Below are 19,035 nucleotides of genomic sequence, written 5' to 3'. Positions count from 1 at the left end.
GTGTGCATAGTCCAATGATGGGAACAGATTAATGCCCCTGAAGTGCTTAAGGTGCATGAAAATATAAAAGAATGCAAACATTAATTTTTTTTTGGAATCATTATTAATTTTATGTTTGCTAATTGTGTTTTTGGACCATAAAATAGCCATTTGCTAAGAAATACTGCAAGACACAATTGCATACTTTATAATAGCACAGCTGGAAAGTTTGGAACAGGAAACACAGGTTTGGGTCTTGCTTCCCATCTGTCCTCCACAAAGGAAGTTCCTGAAAGTGTATAAAAAGCTTTAGGCCCAGATGTGTCATATAATGGGTGCATAAGACACTGAGCAGCAGACACAAAACCACCAAAAAACCACATAAACCAGAACCATCGGTTCTGTATAAAATCTGTATTTTCTTCAGCTACAGTGCTTTTTAGTTCTTATTCTGATAATAACACAAAGCTAAATGTCCAGATTGGTTGGAGCAGTCCTACCTATGAACTGCCATCTCTGAGTGACTCCAGCTCTAGAAAATTTAGGGTTCCCTGTGACCTTGCAACAGCAGGAATCCAGCCCTCTGTGTATTGCATGGATCTAATCCAAGTACTGGTGCTTCTATGTGGTTTGCAATGTGCATTTGTGTGTACTTCAAACGTGCCCTTTGTGGGCAGCATCTAGGGAAAAACATCATTTGTATCTTCAAGGAAGTTTACACAGTGATACTGAAGAAATCCACGGGGATTGTTTGCTCTCAAATGTTTCTCAATAAATAAATAATAAAAGAGGCTGGAGGACAGCCTGAGAGGACTAGTCAGGGTCAGAACACTATAGAAATACATGAAGGGGTCTGATCTCTACTGTAAAAATTTCATAATCTAAAAAGATTAAAATTAAAATACTGTAATAAATATTTTTAAAACTTAAAAAAAGTGTAATTTAAAAGTTATTTTTATGCTTTCAAGGAGAATATCCTTGCTTATCTGTGCAATCTTAGTTGGGCACCAGATAGGTAATTGTAGAATCCATGGGCATTGTTTGTAAATGCTGGACAGGCAGAATCATCAAACAACACCTTAACATCCTGAGAAGAAACATCTTCTCAGGATGTTAAGGTGAATTGAAGGAGTTTAGTGCAAGTTCCTGCTTTTGTTTCTGCCCTTGTCCTTTTTCATATCAGAAGCAAATCAAGTAACTTGAAAAACTGATGTGAACACTAAACAGAAATGTCCTTTGGATTCAGACAAGAAGTTAAGAGTTTACATCATACTACTGTCAATCACACTGGTCAGAAGTGAGGTTCTTTATGGTATTCTTTTAAACTAACTTCTGTCTTACATTTATATTGCTTTGCTGGAACTCAAATATTTCAAGTCACATTCCTAATGGGGTCCTGCCCTTGCATGTTTCCTTTTGGGCATGTGCAAATACATTTTGTGTAGAAACCTGCCACTGTGGTAAGCACGAAAAAAAGAGACATTTGAATGCTGCCATTTCTCAAAAATCGGTTGTAAAATCTGAAGTCCATTATTAAACAAGTATTTTTTAAAATAACCACAGAAAGATAAATATGGAGCCATCTCTGCATCACCTATGTAAGTCATGGGGTATTCCTGTATTGCACTGCTGGTGAGGCTCTGCACTTTAACATAAGGAAGTTGTCACAAGACCTCAGTTCATTATCAAGGGTTCTTTTATGTACCTGCAACACTGACTTTGTCTGATCTTGATTACCTGTGCAGTTAATATAACTGATTGCCTCCAACGGACACCTTATGGAGATGAGGCTGCTTTGTTAAAATGTCCAGACAGCTATCCATGCATCATCTCCCCACAGACCTAAGAGACTTCTTTTTCTACAGTATACCTGATTCCAGATTTATTTTAAGTATATTTCTACTACAATCCTTCTTAAACACTATAAGGTGATAGTTTGTTCATTAGTGTCAAACTAAATGTGTCAGGTAATTAAGTAATATGCTATTAACCCTACACAAACTCCTTGTAAGCGATTTCTTTCCAGACTCACTTCAGAGAAGGTACTTTTTATTGTCTTTCTGCAAGAGAAATGATTACTTCCCTTCCACTCCTGGCATTGCCTGGCAGAGATGTTGATCCTTTTTAATGCCACAATTGCTATGATCATTAAAGCTTTACTGGGGTAGAGTCACTCAAGAAGTGAACATCCTACATGTAGGAGGTTCCCAAAATCTCAACGCATTTATATCACATTTAACAGTTTGCATGATGGTCTTTGTAATTTTATAGGACACTTGATTATTTTTTTTTCAGTTTGGATGAAACACTCAAATTGATGCTTATATATGAATTTAGGATTGATCTTCAGAATACCAAAATTAAGAAGCCAAATAAAAGGGTAATTTGCCATTTCAGCCTTGTTATCAACTGATTACTGGCATTTGCAGGACTGTTATGGAACCTGCATATCTTCTGGTAAGGTGGTACATAGTTACTGCTTCCACATTACTTCAAAACAAGACATCTTGCATATTTGCAGTTGTTTGCCATATAGACTTCTGGCAACATAGAAAATGCTCAAATGTATGCAAAAAACCCCTGCAGAGCTGTTGAACTGCAACTTTCTGATGGCTTTCCAATCTGTAATATACACCTCAAAGTTGTTTCTTCATGCAAAACAAATGATTGCTGGCATCTCCATTCCATGAAAAAGGGAAAACTATTTCCCATGTGGCTAAGCAGTGTGGTCTCAAATGAAATGGAAACATTTTAACTTTCTTTAATAGCCCTGTAAATCACAATGCAGCTGAGCAAACAGGCTTTGTAAATGGGATCTATTAGGATTTTATTTGGCTACTGGAGTGCTGCCTCTTGGGCAATATTTCAAATTCACAAGTTAATATTTGCAAAAATGGAATAGATGGAAATAACAAGAGTGAAGGAGGGAAATGGAAACCAGTTTTATGTTTAGTATGTTCAAGTGTCCTACACCAAAGACTACCAGTGACTTCCCGGAGCCACTACAAGTGACTCCAACCTAGAAAATGCTGAGGTAAATGTTTCTTGGAAATACTCCTAATCAAAAAGAGCAATTAATATTAATGTAATAGCAATTACTCTGCCATACATCATGGTAAACTAAACTCAAACTGAGAAGAAAGTGCCAAATAATCCACTTACATGCTTTTGCTATGATAGTCTCCAGGTAAGGCTTAGCGGCAAGTACAATATGTATTTTTAAAAGAGCTCCACCTGATTTTCCTGCTATGCATAGATTCAGGAGTAACTATCATACATGGCTTTCATATATAACACATGTATTTTTGTCATTTGCCAATGCTGTGTCATCAGAACTGAGTTCAGCAGAAGGCTCAGGAGGGGGCTCCGCAGGAAGTGCTGGTGTTTGAGGAGTGTCTTCTTCCTTGGTGTCCAACTGCATGCTTTCCTGTGACTGACCATCCATGCAGTCCTTTTTGGACAATGGGTGAACTGACACTTTTATTGCAATCTGTTGAGGTGCCTCATGCAGTGACGATGCGTCCGAGTCACCTGTGGGAGATTCACTGCGTGCCAAAGCATTTGGGATCATGTAAAGCTCGTCTGTTTCAGTGGTCTCCTGGCCTTCTGCCGCCTGCCGTACAAAATTCTGTCCTTGCTCCTCCAGACCGACAACCTCCATAATTTCTTCCATTATAGTCCTGCAGTTCATGATGAGAGGTGGCAAAGGTACGCTCCGAGCAAGCTCTTCAATATAGCGGGCAAACTCCATGGTCTTGAACTGGGTTACTTTGGCAAGCTCAAGCGTTTTGGCTGATGTGATAATTGGGATACGCTTTGCAATCTCAAAGGCCTTCTGAAGTTTCTCTGCCCCTTCTGTTCGGAAGAATTCATTGATTGCTTTCTCGGTTTTCTTCAGATGACTGCTCATCATACATAACCGAGTAATGTTCAGTATCATAACAATGGTAAAAGCGACAAGGCAGACAATCATGTAATAGATTCCCATATCTCCAGAGGTAAAAACAACCCTCAGCGTCACAGTATTGTTAATGCTGCCATACATGTTAGATGCCACACACGTGTATTTACCTCTGTCTTCAAATGACACGCGGGTAATGTTTAGTAGCCCGTTGTCAAGAAACCACCATTTTCCTGTTGGAGAGGAAACAGAGTAACTTAGAAGTATTTTGTCATATGATCAGCATAGTCTTAAATATCAGCTTTATCAAACTGGCTTCAGGTTTTGGAAGAAGGAAATTATGTTCACAGGAAGACAAGTAATTTACCTTCGTAAGGGCCTGCAATCTCAGCTGCGTTACTACTACTATCAAATCCCTGACATCAACTTTGGATAGTCAGAGCATGCCCTAAAAGTGTCTCAGAAAATGCTATCTCAATCTTGTGGTCAGTTAGGCTACAAAGATAGGACTACTCCAGAGAGCCTCCCAAACACAGGTCACACTTCCTCAAAGAAGTGAATTGAAGGAGTTGGATCCTTCAACAAGGATCAACGGGATTGTGAGGCAGAAAAACCTACTTAAACCCTCCTTGTTTTGTTTCCTGACAATGCATTTGCTTACAATTGGGTTATTTTTGGTGTTTTGTTACAGTATCTCATATAATTCTGTTAATGTAAACTTTAAAACCCCTAACATGTTAGACATCATACACTACACTGCCTACCCTCTGAGGTGTTGAGAAACTGATTTTGAAGTATAATTTTAAAGAGGTGGAAGTAGGATAGGAGGAGTAAAATAGATGGAAAGGAGAAGAGCCGTGACAGGGCATGCCTTGTTGTTGGTACACACCACAACAGAACTTCTTTTACCTTTAAAAGTAATTTCTATCAATGTAATAAAATTGATAACGTTGTCTGCTGCATGGAAATATACATTTCATCTACATGCACACTTAATATTCTTTGAACCTGGCACCGCAGAACAGTTTAGGTATGAAACTGCATTTGAAACAACCTGTTTCAAATAACTCATCGCTTCTGTCACTGCTAAAGTGATTCAAGATTAACCCAGTTACTCTATTTGCCACTTAATTAATTGGTAATGGATTAAGATTTTTAGTTCCTCAAAGATTTCTAGTTAAACATGGCTTACCCAAATTGTTTCACATTATCTCCAGTAGAAGCCTATGTATAAAGTATTCCCAAAAGATCCCTGCCTCCGTTCATGTCTTAATTACGTCTTTTTATCCTCTTAGAAGTTTTAACTTAAATGAAACAATATTTTTTTTTACCCTAGCATATTTCTTGAAAACAGCTGAATCATTTTGCCTGAAATTTAAAAATGAAGACTAAATAAAAGCTTGGTCTAAATCAGACCTTCACATAAAAAAAAAATACCCCAATCTGCTAAATTTAGGCAAATTCAGAGGAAAACTCCTTTACAGAGGAAATATTAGAATCTGTAACAGATGACACTTCTTCCTCCACCTCCAGTATAACAAAAAATACAGAGTATTCGCTGCTCAGTATTTCTTTGAATTTGAATGCTGGTCCTTTTTTGCAAAGTAGATTTCAATTAATTGTGAAATAACAAGATGCCTTGTGATGTATCCTGGCTCCAGCTGTTGTAAATGACATAATGGCATTGAACTCAGTGACTGGGTCTATGCCAGTGCATCCTGACAGACATATTGACCCACATAAGAAAACAATGATTCAAAAAGGTATCATTGCTGGGTTTTGATAACAATTCAGTGCCATGCTTAACACCACAAAGAAAGCTCTCAAGCTAGGAAACATTTCTTACAGAAAGACAGTCTCTTAAAGGAGGTATTGCACTGTTGAAATTCTAAGTTTAAGTGAAGTTGTCTTAATACTACATCTGTACTTTTTACTGATTTGTTCAAAGTTTTTGCTCATCTACCTAAATGTTTGGTTTAGCTACCTCTCTCAGCTGACTACACAAAGACATAAATTTAGATGCCTTACTAAAGGGGAAATTTTCTATTAGTGAACCTTAGCAAAACACTCCAGCACACTAATCACTGTATGTTGCCACAACCACACAAATCATGTTCAAAAGTCTGCTTAGTAGCTCAAGTAGTTCCTTTCTCTAGCTTAACTCAGAAAAGGATAACATGCTGCACTGTAAAACATAACCAGTTATGCAGTAAGCTCTTACAGATACACACTGCTCTTTCACATCAAGCTGGGTCGATTGTTACTCCTGTCACAGCAGAGTTCGCTGGCAGGTCAGCCATTAGTTAGGCACTCTGTCTTAACAACTAAGAGTTTATTTCATCATGCTGTGAACAAAGCAGTCACTATGGAAGGATTACATGAGAAAAACACCTTTTATATGCCCACACTCCCCTCAAACACTAGAAGCATAACTACAAGTATAACTAGGATTATCACCCAAACCTTCCATTTAAGGAAAATAAGCTTGTGTGTAATTATGGTCCCTGGCAAACGCCACTGAAGAGTCTTTACTAAAGCCAGGAAGGGTCAAATATGACCTGTCCTTCTGACTGCTGGCCTATATAAGTTTTGCAGTTGGTTATTCAGGGCATCTCCTGTTTCTCACACTACCATGGCACTGCACATAAAAGACAGCAGGCATACCAGGGAGTTAGCTGTGTTGAGTTCACACCAACAAACTATTCTAATATGTCATGAGAATCCTCCTTTGAGTTGGGAAACAGCTTTTTAATCTTTTTTTGATGCCAGAGAAGAACAAAGGAGGACAGAATGAGAAACAGAACAAACATGAAGTCTTCCAATGAAAAGAGGCCTGTCTGCAACTTCTGTTAATTGCTTCAGCTTCTTGCTATGCGTTGCTATAAATAACACATAAAAAGTTACTGTTTTCTTCCAAGGTGTGCATAAAAAATGTATAACTGCCACCAAGCTTTCATTTATTTTCACACAGGAAAATACCACAGCCAGGCCATTAAATCCAGGTTATTTGTCAACTTGCTGCAATCAGAAGTGTCTCTGGACAGGCTCCATCAGTGCTATTCCTAAGATCCTACCTTTATTCTCCTCCTCTTGGAGCAGGCGGCCATTGGAATTGTACCATCTGTAGCGTGGGCTGGGAGTGCCCTGGACATTGCAGTCGATCAAGGCACTGCTGCCCTCCCTGACGATGATGTGGTCGATGCGGGAGGTGACCAGCGGCGCGGCCCCGGCCCCGGGGTGTGTGTCGGTGCGGTTCAAAGTGCTGTTACTCACATCCTCTGCAGTGCTCAGAGCTGCTAATAAGATGACAAGGCGTGTGGTGGGCAGAAAGTACAGAGAGTGGCGGCTGTTCAGTATGTCCATTTTCCTTCAGTGGTGTACACGACTGGCTGGGAACTGATTCTCTTGAGTCCTTGAGGTGAGCAGGTCACAGGAGAGTTCTACTTTGCTCTGTGCAATTTTATGCTTAAAATATCCTATAAAATAAATAAGTACAGTGAGATGGCATATATAAACAGTCCATTAGATATGCTCTTTAAAAATAGTGACACATCCATTAATGCATTTCACAATCATCAGCACAGTGTCTTGTCTAAATGCTAATGTTATCACAGTCCTTATCCTTACTGGAAAAAGATGCATACATTTTCCTGACAATGGTGTTGTTCAGAGTGACAGGTGTAGGAGAAAGCTTTTATCACCTAGACACTTAGCAGCAGTTTAGCTACAGCAGCAGCTACAGTTTTATGCCAAAGTTCAACAGATTTTTTCCTTTTTTTTTTTTAACCATTTGCAAAATCAACAGGAAAAATTGAGGTGCAGCACATTAAAAGCGGTCACTACCAGTTTGGCGCTGCAACTCTTATCACATGCATGGTCTTAGAACTGTGAAACATGGTGTAAAAAAGAACAATTCCAGGAAGGGTTTTTGGATCTAGTGCTGGAATCTTTGATATACACAATTTTTCCCCAAACACAGCAGCACATACAGCAAAACATCTCAGACCATTCACTTTTCTTAAGCTACTGCTCTCTGAGCTAAAACATAGCATGGAAGATTATTCTTTAAAGAGGGTATTTAATGCTTGATCAAGTAATTTCAGTGTTATTATTTTTAGAGCAGATTCGTAAATAGGAGTACATGCTAGTAACATAATTATGGTTAATGTTCCTTTGAGATTCAAATGAAGTTAGAACTTTTCCATTCCTTATATGATATTAAGCACTTTGCCTGTGTACTTTTTGCACATTCTCCCTCAGTATTTTCCTTCAACTAATCACCCACAATGAGGCCTTTCTGAAGCAGTGATTTCAGTTTCTGGACAGAGGCGGGGGGGGGGGTTACAAAAGTGCTCTCTATTGGCCTCATTATGCTCCCAGTGAACACAATTGGCATTCAGTACTGACTGAAGGCACAGTGTTGGCCTCAAAATGAGCACCTTGGAAAATTTCACTTAAGAGTCTAAAGGCCACAAATCATGCTAAAATCACAGCGTATCCAACTATACTGGTTTTACTGATGTGTCTCTAAGGTAAATAACTGAAACTTAGTGAAATTTATTAGACAGAGGAATCTATCTGGAATCTGAATATAGGAAACTATCTAATGAACTTTCCCCAAATGAACAATTCCATTTCAAAAGAGTTTCTATTTTCTTAAATATACATTTGACTCATAGTAACTCATTTGCCTTAGCACACATAGTAACTGCTGACAATATCAGTTCCCTAGAGCAGTTCTATATATAAACAAAACACTAAAATAAAAAGAAACAAGTGAAAAAATCCCCATCCTTATTTTCTTTTGTATTCAAAAAGGAAAGAAAGCCACATTACCATCTTGCACTGGTAGTACTTGATTTAGGTCATTTTGTTATGCATCTTCTCTTCTTTGTAAAGCAATGAACTTGCTTTCATACAAATAGATACAGTGTTATTGAAAAAGCAAATGAATTCTTCTATTTTACAGGGTGAATCATTACTAGAAATGAAAACCTATGTTTGTTTCAATAAACTGCTGGCATGATGTAGAGGTCTGTCCCAGCTTCAAGTCTGTCCTTAGTTTTTTTCTGCTTTTATAATTATTGAATGTGGAAGTATTTCTCTTGAAGAGACAAAATAATTTTTAACTTTAAATTAATATGCAAATCTCATTTGTCATATAAAGCTATATAAACAATCACTTCAGAAATCTACTTCCAATTATGCAAAGCATGTAGAGTCTGTGCTTTTGAAGGTACACTCTGTCCGAGTCAGCAGTTTGGGAAAAAACCTTCAGTTCTGCCTGTTCACTTCAGTAACTATTTACATCTCATTTCTACTACTCCATTAACCTTGGAGACTGACATTCTTCATGATTACACATATTCAGTCTATAAAATATTTCTGTACAGTGTCACAGATCTGCATTGCGCCATACAGAAAAGCAAAAATTTTACTTCCTGGCAAAGGAGCAGGAACAGAGACTGGCTGGATTAGGACAATGGGAAGGAAAAAAGATAATATAAAGTGATTAAGCTGTGTGTTCCAATTGCTGTCTGGGCCTTGTTATTACTGTATTTGGGTCTATCATATATTTTTACAGCAGAAAAATCAGTAGCAATCAAAAAAGGTGTTTATTGCGGAGAGCAATTTGCATTCCAGAAGGAAATGAAATAGCATCTCCACAGTGGATGAACAGAAAATCTGTAAGGAAGGGACCAGCAGTGTATTAGGAAGCTGATCAAGGTAGCTGATGGCCCACTGATTCCACACAGCACAGGGATGTGGGCAGAGGTTTGGAAGGTGTGAGGGCAGTAAGGTGTTGCCTATTCCATACGTTTGCTTGTTTTGAATGCAGAGCATAGGGAAGCAGAAATGGTTCCTTTGTGTAGTGATGGCAAGTGTGACTGGCCCACAGCATGGCCAAATGGGTGATCCCTTGTCTGAAGGTAACAGTGACTCCCTCATTCTGGCCCAGAATTGAAACATAAATAGCTGCAGTAAATCTTAGGAAACAGAGATAAATAATTTAAATCTACTGTGTAAGATCCTTACTTACTCCTTCTTCTTACTCCTGAGAATGTACTCTCTCATGTATGTTCCTGGAATGCAGAATATTAAAAAAATACTAAATACCTTTGTAGATACATTTCTATTTGAAATAACTACAGTTTGGTGGCTAATATGAGAAATAATCAGGCAGTAGGTTTAAAGCAGAATGTTTGGAAATGAAGGCTGCTGCTTTCATATGCCATCCAGGGAAATGCCTGAGTATGTTTGAGGAGACAATATTTCCTTTGGTGTGCATCCTCTCCAATGTTATCAGGAAACAAAAAGAGATGGTAGAAAGCAAAGAAGGTTTTCTTAGCCCCAAATGACACAAAAAAGTTACAGGGTGCCAAGCTGGGACCTGAATGTCCAGGACCCTCTGCAAACCTGCTGAGCATGACCAAAAATGCTAGAGTCAGATTAGGAAAGCAGGAAGAAGCAAAGAGAGAACTGAAAGGGTAGAAAATGTGCTCACACCAGACACTGATGCAAAGGAAGATTTGCTGAGAGTTCCTGTCCTCCTGCTTTGCCATAGACGCAAGAGCAGCCAGAGTATATCAGGGAACACAGATCTGGGAGCCAGCTGCTTTGCTAAACGTAAATGATGTAACGAGTTCTGGTTTAATCACACAACTAAATGGGGAGAAGACTGAGACCAAAATAGGACTGCTAGTGATAGCTGGCAAAGCAGCAAGAGAATCCAGAGTATTGGAGAAGTGGGTACAGTGTCGCCCAGGATCTTGGCCACGAGAGGCAGCAATTAGCTGTGACCCATGATAAACCTGATGAAGGCAGCCAAAACTGTAACCTTTTGATCTGACCTAAGTCACAGAAAGCTGGATTGACTAAACTAAAACAAAGATTCCTGTAATAACTTCTTTAGACTGAGTAACACAGTATTCTAAAGAAGGAGGACATCTGCAATCCTGAGACTTGCTTTGTAGGAACAGATTGAGTCTCGGAGCACTTTTGCCATGAAAAGGTCACTAAAAACAAAGAGCTAATTTCATGGAAAAAATGTGATTACCAAAGCATATGAGCTACCACTTACAAAAAATAAAACATAACATAACATAACATAATTAATGTGGTTACAAATACTTTTATTCTTTTTTTTTTACTTTTAAATTTGTGGTGCATGAAATGGAAAAAGAACACCCCTGGCTATTTTGAGCTATTCAGGCTTTCCTCCAAGGATGGAATGAAAGGAATCCCCACAGTCTCCTCCAGCACCTATAACATGTATATAGGAAACTCTCCTGCTGTATTGTATTTGGAGCAACATTTACCACTCAACAATGCTTGTCAGTGATCAATATATTAAATTGTTCTGTTTTTCAATTCCCTAACTCAAATGGTATAAATTGAAAATACTAAAGTAACAGATTTACTGCTTGTGAGAGGAAAGACTTGAGCCAAATGAGAACACATGACAAGCTTTCCTTTTAAGTTACATGGCAGCCTGCTCTAGCATGCTCTCTATGCATCTCTATCCAGAGAAGTGCCCTGGAACGGGCTCCAGAAACAGCAGAGCTGCAGCACAATAGTTTTACTCCTAATTAATGTGAAAATGTGGACAAAAGCTGCAGTTACAACTTCTCTGTCCAAGATCAGGCATCAGTCTAAATGGAAGACACATCTAGGACTGACAGACACATCTAAGAACATTAATCAGAGACATGTTCTGACTGGCCGGTTATTTTTTCATGTCATAGATGTGCTTGCTTCCCATACTACTGCCACCAAAGAAAATGACTATGGGGTCATGGCTCTAAGTGCTGCATTTGTGCAGAACAACATGATGACAGAGCACAAAAGAATAGAAAAGGAGGGCAGTGATGCATACCTTTTCCTGGCTTGCTCACATCTGTAAGACTGGCCTGTTCTTATTCTTGGAATAATGTGTAATCCTATTAACTGTGAGGTCATTCAATTCACAAGTGAAGCACAAGAAGCCAGCTTACTGCATAATGCATAAATGGCGCTCCTATAGCTTTAACATCCCAATGCTGTCTTCCTTGGCTTGTAAGTGACCAAGACAATTAAATTATTTTCATTCTAGCTCTCCCTTATCTAAAAGAAGTATAAAGGCTGATGCTGCAAAACAAAATTAAGGCTAGTTTTTATTATTTAAAAACTACTTGCCACTTTTCCTAGTTTCCATAGGCTATGTCTTTTAAAGGGTGGGAAAAAGTAAAAGTTAACAAGTGTTAGTGAAACAGGAATGCAGATGAAGGAACTTATGCCACACAGGTGAGAAGCTCACTGCCAGTTCATAGGCTTATGAGTGAGAACCACCTACCGAAAAGGTCTAATTATTAGGATCCAGACATGCAGAGGAAAAGAAATGTCACTCATTTACAACTAGCAGAAAAATTTTGACTTATTTTTCTATTCATTTGTCAGTTGATAAAATATTAATGCTTGGCTCCAGAAGAGCTGCTTTTCATTCTCCTGGAGTGGGGGATGTCAGTCTTTTGTAGTTTCATGGCTTTCTGTTTCCCTGGCTATGTTGAATAGGTGATCTGCTGGTGGTGTTTGTAAGATGAAGAGTTCCTTCTGCACATCTAGATTCCCAGCTGGGCAGCAGCCCCCAGCTATATGCTTATTTAGTCTCTTCAGCTGCCTGGGAACTTTAGGAAACCTTTCAACAGGGCTGAGCCCTGGCCATGTCTGCTCAGTAACCTCATGTCACACTTGCTGCCTTCAGCCACCTCATGGGAGGGTACAGAGAACACAGACATGGGCTCCTCTGAGAGACGTGCCGTGAAAGGACACGAGACACAGGACACATGCTGCAACAACAGAAATTATGAATATGAAAAAATATATTTATGCAGGAGGTCAGTCAAGCCCTGCAATAGGTTGCCCAGATGGGTCATGGAATCCCCATCCTTTGAGAAGTTCAAAACTTGACTGAGCTGGTATACACTGGCCCTACTTTGAAAAGGCTGTTGAATCAGATGGCCCCCAGAGGCAGCCCCCCAACCTAAAGAAACTCAAATACTCCAGAAACATGAATACAAGAATTGCCTTGGGGAAAACAATGGGAAAAATATGTCTGATCTTAAAAATTGCTATATGGGATAATGGGAAATTGTCTTCATGAGCTCCTGTATAATTTTTTGAGTAGCAGCACTTTGGAATGATAAGACAGGCTGAGAGTGTTGACTACAGCCTGAAAAAAAAGGTATTTGGCCTTCTGCATTCTATTTACCTGATAAGAACAGTACCTCTCCTCTTTGCCATACAGAGAAGACTTATTTCTAGCCAAGGGAACTCTAAGCATCTTTGTTACCCTCCGCTGGACTTCCTTCACCCTGTCCACATCTTTCTTGTGCTGAGGACCCCAGACCTGGATGCAGTACTCCAGGTGGAGTCTCACAAAGATGGAGGAGAGAGGGACAGTCATCTCCCTCAAGGTGCTTGTCTCAATTTCTTGACACAGGATAAAATAAGGGTTGGGAATCTATGAAGATTCAAGAGAGACTGTATATAATTTACAAGTATAGATTCATAAATTATGACAGCCTATGATCAATGTGGGGACTTGACTTCTGTATATGCATTATGCTCCGAGTGTATGACCCTGGGCAGTGAATAGGAAGGGCTGTCAGTATGGCAACCTGGAGACCTTTTTTAGCACGCCTGTCTTAAAAAAATTATATCAAAGAAGCCTACAAATTAATTGTATATTTTGAAGGCATGGGTAGGTTCTTACAGACAAACATTTGTCAATCTGTTTTGTAACAACAAAAAAAAAAAAAAAAAAAGGAAAAATCAAGAGCTGTAGCTTATTCTGCCATTAATGGCAGAACCTGATCAAGACTTAGTCATTATCAGTTTTTGTCTTCTAAAATTATTTTGGTCTGAACACTCACAACACTGTAGGGGATAACAAAGGAAAGAAGCATCATAAAGATAGAATTGTCTTACTTTCAGGGTTCCATAGTGTAACAAGACACTGCAGCAAGACAGCAGCAAGCAATAAAGTGTAATTGAAAATTAATTTTATATCCAGACTTTCCATTTAGGGAAAGAAGCATAAGCCTTTCTATTCAGCAGCTGTAAAATGGAAGAGTTTTCATGTTGCCTTTATCTGTGTGTAAATGTTTTAGAATTTTTTTACTGTCAATTTCTCCTCTGTTTCTCTTTATCTACTTCATGTCTCTATTCTCTTTATCCTATTTCATGTCTCAATATTGCAAAACTAGCAAGCACATGGCATCCTAGAGCTTCACTTTAAATATTGGAATGGACCCATTGATTTAACCATGTCTTTGAATGGTCTGATGTGCACTCCCCTGATGTCCATGAACACTCAAGAGATGCTAATCCATTAACCTAAAGAAGAATGAAGGCTGTTGGTGTCGGGTAATTATTGGAGAGGTTATTTAAAAGTACCTTAAGAACGCCAAACCTCTGGAAAATCCCCTTTTGAAGCCACAGCTCCTGTAATTCTAGCATCTCTGCCATATCAAATCAGCTTTTCACAAAATACACTGAAGCAACAAAAGCACTCAGACAACTTGGATGGTTAACTTCTCATTAAAAAGTTGTAATTCAGATGTGCTCTCTTATATGCACTGAGAAATCTGAGTTTTCTTTCCATGTGGTATTGTAATGACTGCAGCAAAAGCAATGCTCTATATTTAGTGGAGAAGCTTGCTGTTTTTCATCAAGGCAGGTACTGTCATGAAAATGTTCTACTGAGTTGTAGGTTACCCAGATCATAAAACAAATTCAACACCATTGATAGTGGAGATTTTTCAAGGCTCACCTTACGTGTTATTAGAACATAAATGCTTTGAAGAATTTTATTCTTAGAAATAAAAACTTTGTTTATATAGATTATCTAGATTTCCTCTGTGTTTGTATTTATATAGAGGCTGTACAATTACATTTCAATATAGTTTTGTACACAAAGCTCTTATTCCAGAAACTGTATGGCTTTAAGAGTCCCTTGCTTAACTCCTGGCAAACTTGCAGCATTGCTGCTGGTTTGCTGTTGCAGTAAATGCAGATGCATCAATGCTTAGGAGTTCCCTCTGCTGAGAAAGGAAGAACAATGAAGCAGCACAGAGAATCCCTCCCACACTTCCATGTACATCTGAGCTCTGCCTGGCCTCACCAAGTTCTACATATCTTTCATGTTCTTTACACACCTTGTATCTTTTATTTATTCCTGCACTCTGTAAGCATTATTCTGCCAACAGTTTGAATAACCAAAGTCAGCAAATGCAACAGATCTCATATGCTCTTGGCAAGGCTTATGAGACTCTGCTAAGAACATAGCAATGCAGAATGTGGCCCAGCTCACTTCCTTCCACTTTCTCCTCTGAGTTCTGCTTGTCAAAGCTAACCATCCCTTAAGTACATCTAGTGGTTTTCTTTGTCCAAAGGAAGAAGGAAGACTCCAGATGTAGGACATTTAAATATAACACAAAACTCAAAACTAAGTTTTGCTTAAACAAAGATATGAAGGACCTTTCAGGCTAAAAATTCTGTTTAAACTTAAATTTTGACCAACTGAATGTTTTCAATGCACTGATATAGATTACATTATGCTATCTTAACAAAAGACTCCCACATTATTTGGAACATAAGAGAAAAAATAATAGGACAAAACAGATTTGAGTATGACTATTCTTCTCTATCTCTATAGAACTGTAAGATGGATATAATTTTTGATGGCTGGCTTTCATGTTTGATGGTTGCTGGGATACAGAGCAAAGAGGTTACACATAGATGCCATGATTAGGACTAATTAGGATTAGGACTGATTAGGATTAACCTTGTCAGAGGGGGAATTTAAAGGAATCTAAGTGCTCATAACTGATTGCAATTGAAAATGATTATTTCAGGTTAAAGGTGTCTGCTCCTCCTTCCTCCACAAGTAACAAAGGGGACAGAAGATGGATTCAAACAAGTTTGCCCTGCACCATGCAGCAGCTTAAGTCTTGCTTGTACCCAAACGTGACCAATTCAGCCCTCTCCAAGCATGACTGTATGTTGTCATGTGCATGCAATAATTTAGCTGAAGGCCCTCAAGAGTTGACTAAAGAACTTCTCTAATTTCAGACGTGTGTGCTGGTTATGTCTGTGCCACATTGAACAGTGTAACAGTAAAGGCACATCACTTTCTCAGCATCCAGTACTGTGTGTGTACCACACACACACACCTAGGACTGGGAACCACACACACACACACACACTGCAGTGCCCTGGCCCCTGCTTGACTTAAAAATATCAGCAAGAATCTTTTCTTGGCATAAAACTCTCAGTATGGCAGACACATGTCAATTAAATATTAGGTCTGGGCTAGGTAGGTTATTCTTAATGCAATAAGAAATTCCTCCACATATAGTGGCCCTTTTCCAAAACCAAGTTAGTTATACACATCTGTATAGAGGTTGTTATTTCTGATAAATGCTCTAAAATGCTGCTATGGATGATTTTAATCACAGTAACAGGTGAAAAGTGATAACCTCTCCATTGTCTTGGAAATGATGTTTCTACGGTGGATCTGTATATGGGCAGAAAATGACACGGTCAAATGCCAATTGTCAAAACTAAATAACAAAATTAAGGATACAGAGAGATATTTGCAAAAGCTCACAAGTTTGCATGAATGGATGGCAGCTCAGAATTGAAGGAATGAAAAATTTAAGAAAGTATCTAAGACCTTGGTCTTACACCAGTCTTCTGGTGACATATTATTACAATCCAGGACATCTCAAAGTAGGATCAGAGGCATTTGTGCCTGCAAAGACTTCTAGTAAAGGTGAAATTTGCTGGGAGAGAAAGAAGACCTTGCTAGCAGAGCTTGGTACGGGTTGTTTTAGCTGCTGGCAAACTCACTCTCCCTGTTGTAAATTGCATTCACATCTCACTGGTGCCTTACACCAGGCAAGAAGCATAAACTATAAAAGAAATGCCAGCTCCCCATTCCAAACTCTGTAGGCAAAAACTGGAATGGAGATTGGTTTTTTCCCCCATTTAAATCATTCCCCAGAAGCCCCTGCCATTGTGTCACAAATGTGACCCTTCGTTGGCTGGGTTTGGGTTTTATTCCCCTGGTTAAAGCAATGAATAAAGTGCTTTAGCCAGGTTCTGTGCCAACTCCATCCTCCTCCTCCAAATTCATGCAGGACCTGTCCAACTGCAGAAAGGCAAAGGGGACAGGACAGGGCAGGAGGGCAACTGGAGCTGTACAATATAGGTCACTTCAGAATTCACTACCATACTCTCACCATGTGTTAAATGTTTTAAGACTAACTGATTTTATCTCTAAATGTTATGAACCTTCAGGACAGGAAATATGCAGTGGACACAAAACATATTTTTTTTGTTTGTTGTGCTGTTTGTCCAGGCCTCTGAAAACTCCAATTTTTCAGAAGAAAAAAGAGTGTTCAATGTGCACTCCAGCTGTGTGAGCTGCACTCAGCATCAACTGATGTTGATATGCTGCAATCTGAATGAGACAGATTTCTAATAAAAAAGGATTTCTAGTACAGCAGCTACAAGGTTGCTGTATATCAATGGTGCTGTCGCTACTGTACACACTAAGCGAGACAAAGGATTCCTGCCATGCAAAACATCATCTCCACTGAAAAAAAATCTGCTGTAATTTGTCTTACTGCAGTGAAAAGAGGAACTCTTTTACAATATAATGTCTCTAAAGAATGAAAATGCTACATTTCTCCTCTCCTTAAATTCTTTGTGTTCCTCCTTTTGAAATAATTTTACAGTCCTTCAGACAAACGTATCGAATGAAGTTGCATTTAGGACTTTGCCACAGTTGGTATTTTTATTTCCCCAAGCGGGTTTATCAGGGTAGTTCCATTTGAGATGCTTCAATTTAACAAATGAAAGAGGGCTGTTAGGAAGTGTAGTCTCTTACAAGACTCTCCAGACAAATGCACTAGAAAAGTGCCTGCTCAGTAGTGCTCTGTGTTCTCTTAAGCTCCCTTGTCCAATACTGCTGGAATTGGCCCTGTTAAGAAACAGGATTCAAAAGATTGTTTCAAGACCACTCTGTACAAGAACTCTGAAGTGTTAGATTCTAGTTCTCTTAGTTCACATATGAAATTGAGTATCTTATGAGGCTAGCCTGTGAAGTAAAAGGGTAATTGAAGTAAAATATCAGGAGGCATTCTTTATTTTAAATTTAAGGCGGCACAACTTCACCTCTTTTTGAAGTCAGGTTCATCGAAGAGGTCTCTGCACTGGGGTGTCACCTCCCATTCCCCTTCATTCCCCTTCTCAAGGCGGGACAGCAGCGAGCATCCTGCGTGCAGGAGCTGGAAGGCTCCAGTAAAGCCTCGGGCTCGTTAGCTTTTTTTGGTTTGTTTGTTTTTTTTTTTTTTTTTTTTTGCCTAACGAAACCCACCTTCCTTCAAGACTCGGTGCTGATTTGAAATAATCTCCTGAACTTTCATGCTGAACACAGCATTAGTGCGCTCCCGTTGCGCGGGGAGATTCCGCGCTCCACGCCGGGCTGGCCGCGAGCGAGCGACAGCCGCTCCGGGAGAGGCGCCGTGCCCGCCTGGCCGAGCTGCAGCGCTCCCCCGGCACGGCCACCGGACCCTGCTCCGGCCCTCCAGGCTCCCCCGGGCCGCCGGCGGGACAGCGCGCCCGGGGCTCACCGCAGAGTTCCGCAGCCACCGCGGCAGCGGGGCCGGCTCACAGGTCAGCGGCAGCCGCGGCAGGTGCCGGCAGCGGAGCGATGGTGGAGGCGGCGGCGAGCAGCGCCCCTCCGGGACCGCCGCCCGCTCGCCCGCCCGGCGGGGAACCGCGGCCCGCGCCCCCCGCGCCGCTCACCTGCCCGCCCGCGGCTCCCGCTCGCTCGCTCGCTGCCGCTGCCGGTGTCGCTGCGCTGCCGCCTCTGCTGCCGCCGCCCCGCGGCAGCGCCCGCCGCCGCCGCGCCCCTCAGCGCGCCCCGCGCAGCACCATGCCGGGGCCGGGCCCGCGGCCGCGGCCGGGGCCGGGGCGGGCGGAGCGTGGCGCTGCCGCAGTGCCGCGCCGTGCCCGTGCCGTACCGTGCCGTACCCGTGCCGTGCCGTGCGCTCCCGCCGCTGCCGGCTCCGGCGGGGAAAGTAGGTCAGGGCGGCACTGAGCATGCT

General features: G+C 40.5%; 1 protein-coding gene across 2 annotated transcripts; it reads right to left on the bottom strand.

The window, feature by feature from the left end:
• Nucleotides 1-1,082: 1,082 nt before the first annotated feature.
• On the bottom strand, nucleotides 1,083-18,813 carry MFAP3L (microfibril associated protein 3 like). Of its 2 annotated transcripts, XM_054295685.1 has the most exons (4): nucleotides 18,734-18,769; nucleotides 9,917-9,963; nucleotides 6,955-7,356; nucleotides 1,083-4,113 (listed from the first exon to the last, which is right to left on the bottom strand). In XM_054295685.1, the coding sequence occupies exons 3-4, from the start codon at nucleotides 7,241-7,243 to the stop codon at nucleotides 3,251-3,253; spliced, it is 1,152 nt and encodes a 383-aa protein (XP_054151660.1). In that variant the 5' UTR covers nucleotides 7,244-7,356; nucleotides 9,917-9,963; nucleotides 18,734-18,769; the 3' UTR covers nucleotides 1,083-3,250. The 2 variants fall into 2 exon arrangements, with proteins under 2 accessions (XP_054151660.1, XP_054151659.1); XM_054295684.1 differs by lacking the exon at nucleotides 9,917-9,963 and having other exon boundaries at nucleotides 18,734-18,813.
• Nucleotides 18,814-19,035: the final 222 nt, after the last annotated feature.

Source organism: Melozone crissalis, unplaced genomic scaffold, assembly GCF_028551555.1.
Source record: "Melozone crissalis strain CALT ecotype California unplaced genomic scaffold, PUWL_Pcris_2 ptg000006l_1, whole genome shotgun sequence".
In the NCBI taxonomy this organism is placed as follows: domain Eukaryota; kingdom Metazoa; phylum Chordata; class Aves; order Passeriformes; family Passerellidae; genus Melozone; species Melozone crissalis.
This window is presented reverse-complemented; position numbering and strand designations above follow the sequence as displayed.

What these genes read in the sequence shown, in the direction of transcription:
- MFAP3L (XM_054295684.1), bottom strand. Translation starts at nt 7,243, where the DNA reads ATGGACATACTGAACAGCCGCCACTCTCTGTACTTTCTGCCCACCACA. An exon ending in CCAAGAGGAGGAGAATAAAG is followed by an intron (nt 4,114 to 6,954) that starts GTAGGATCTTAG and finishes CCTCTCCAACAG; the next exon opens with GAAAATGGTGGTTTCTTGAC.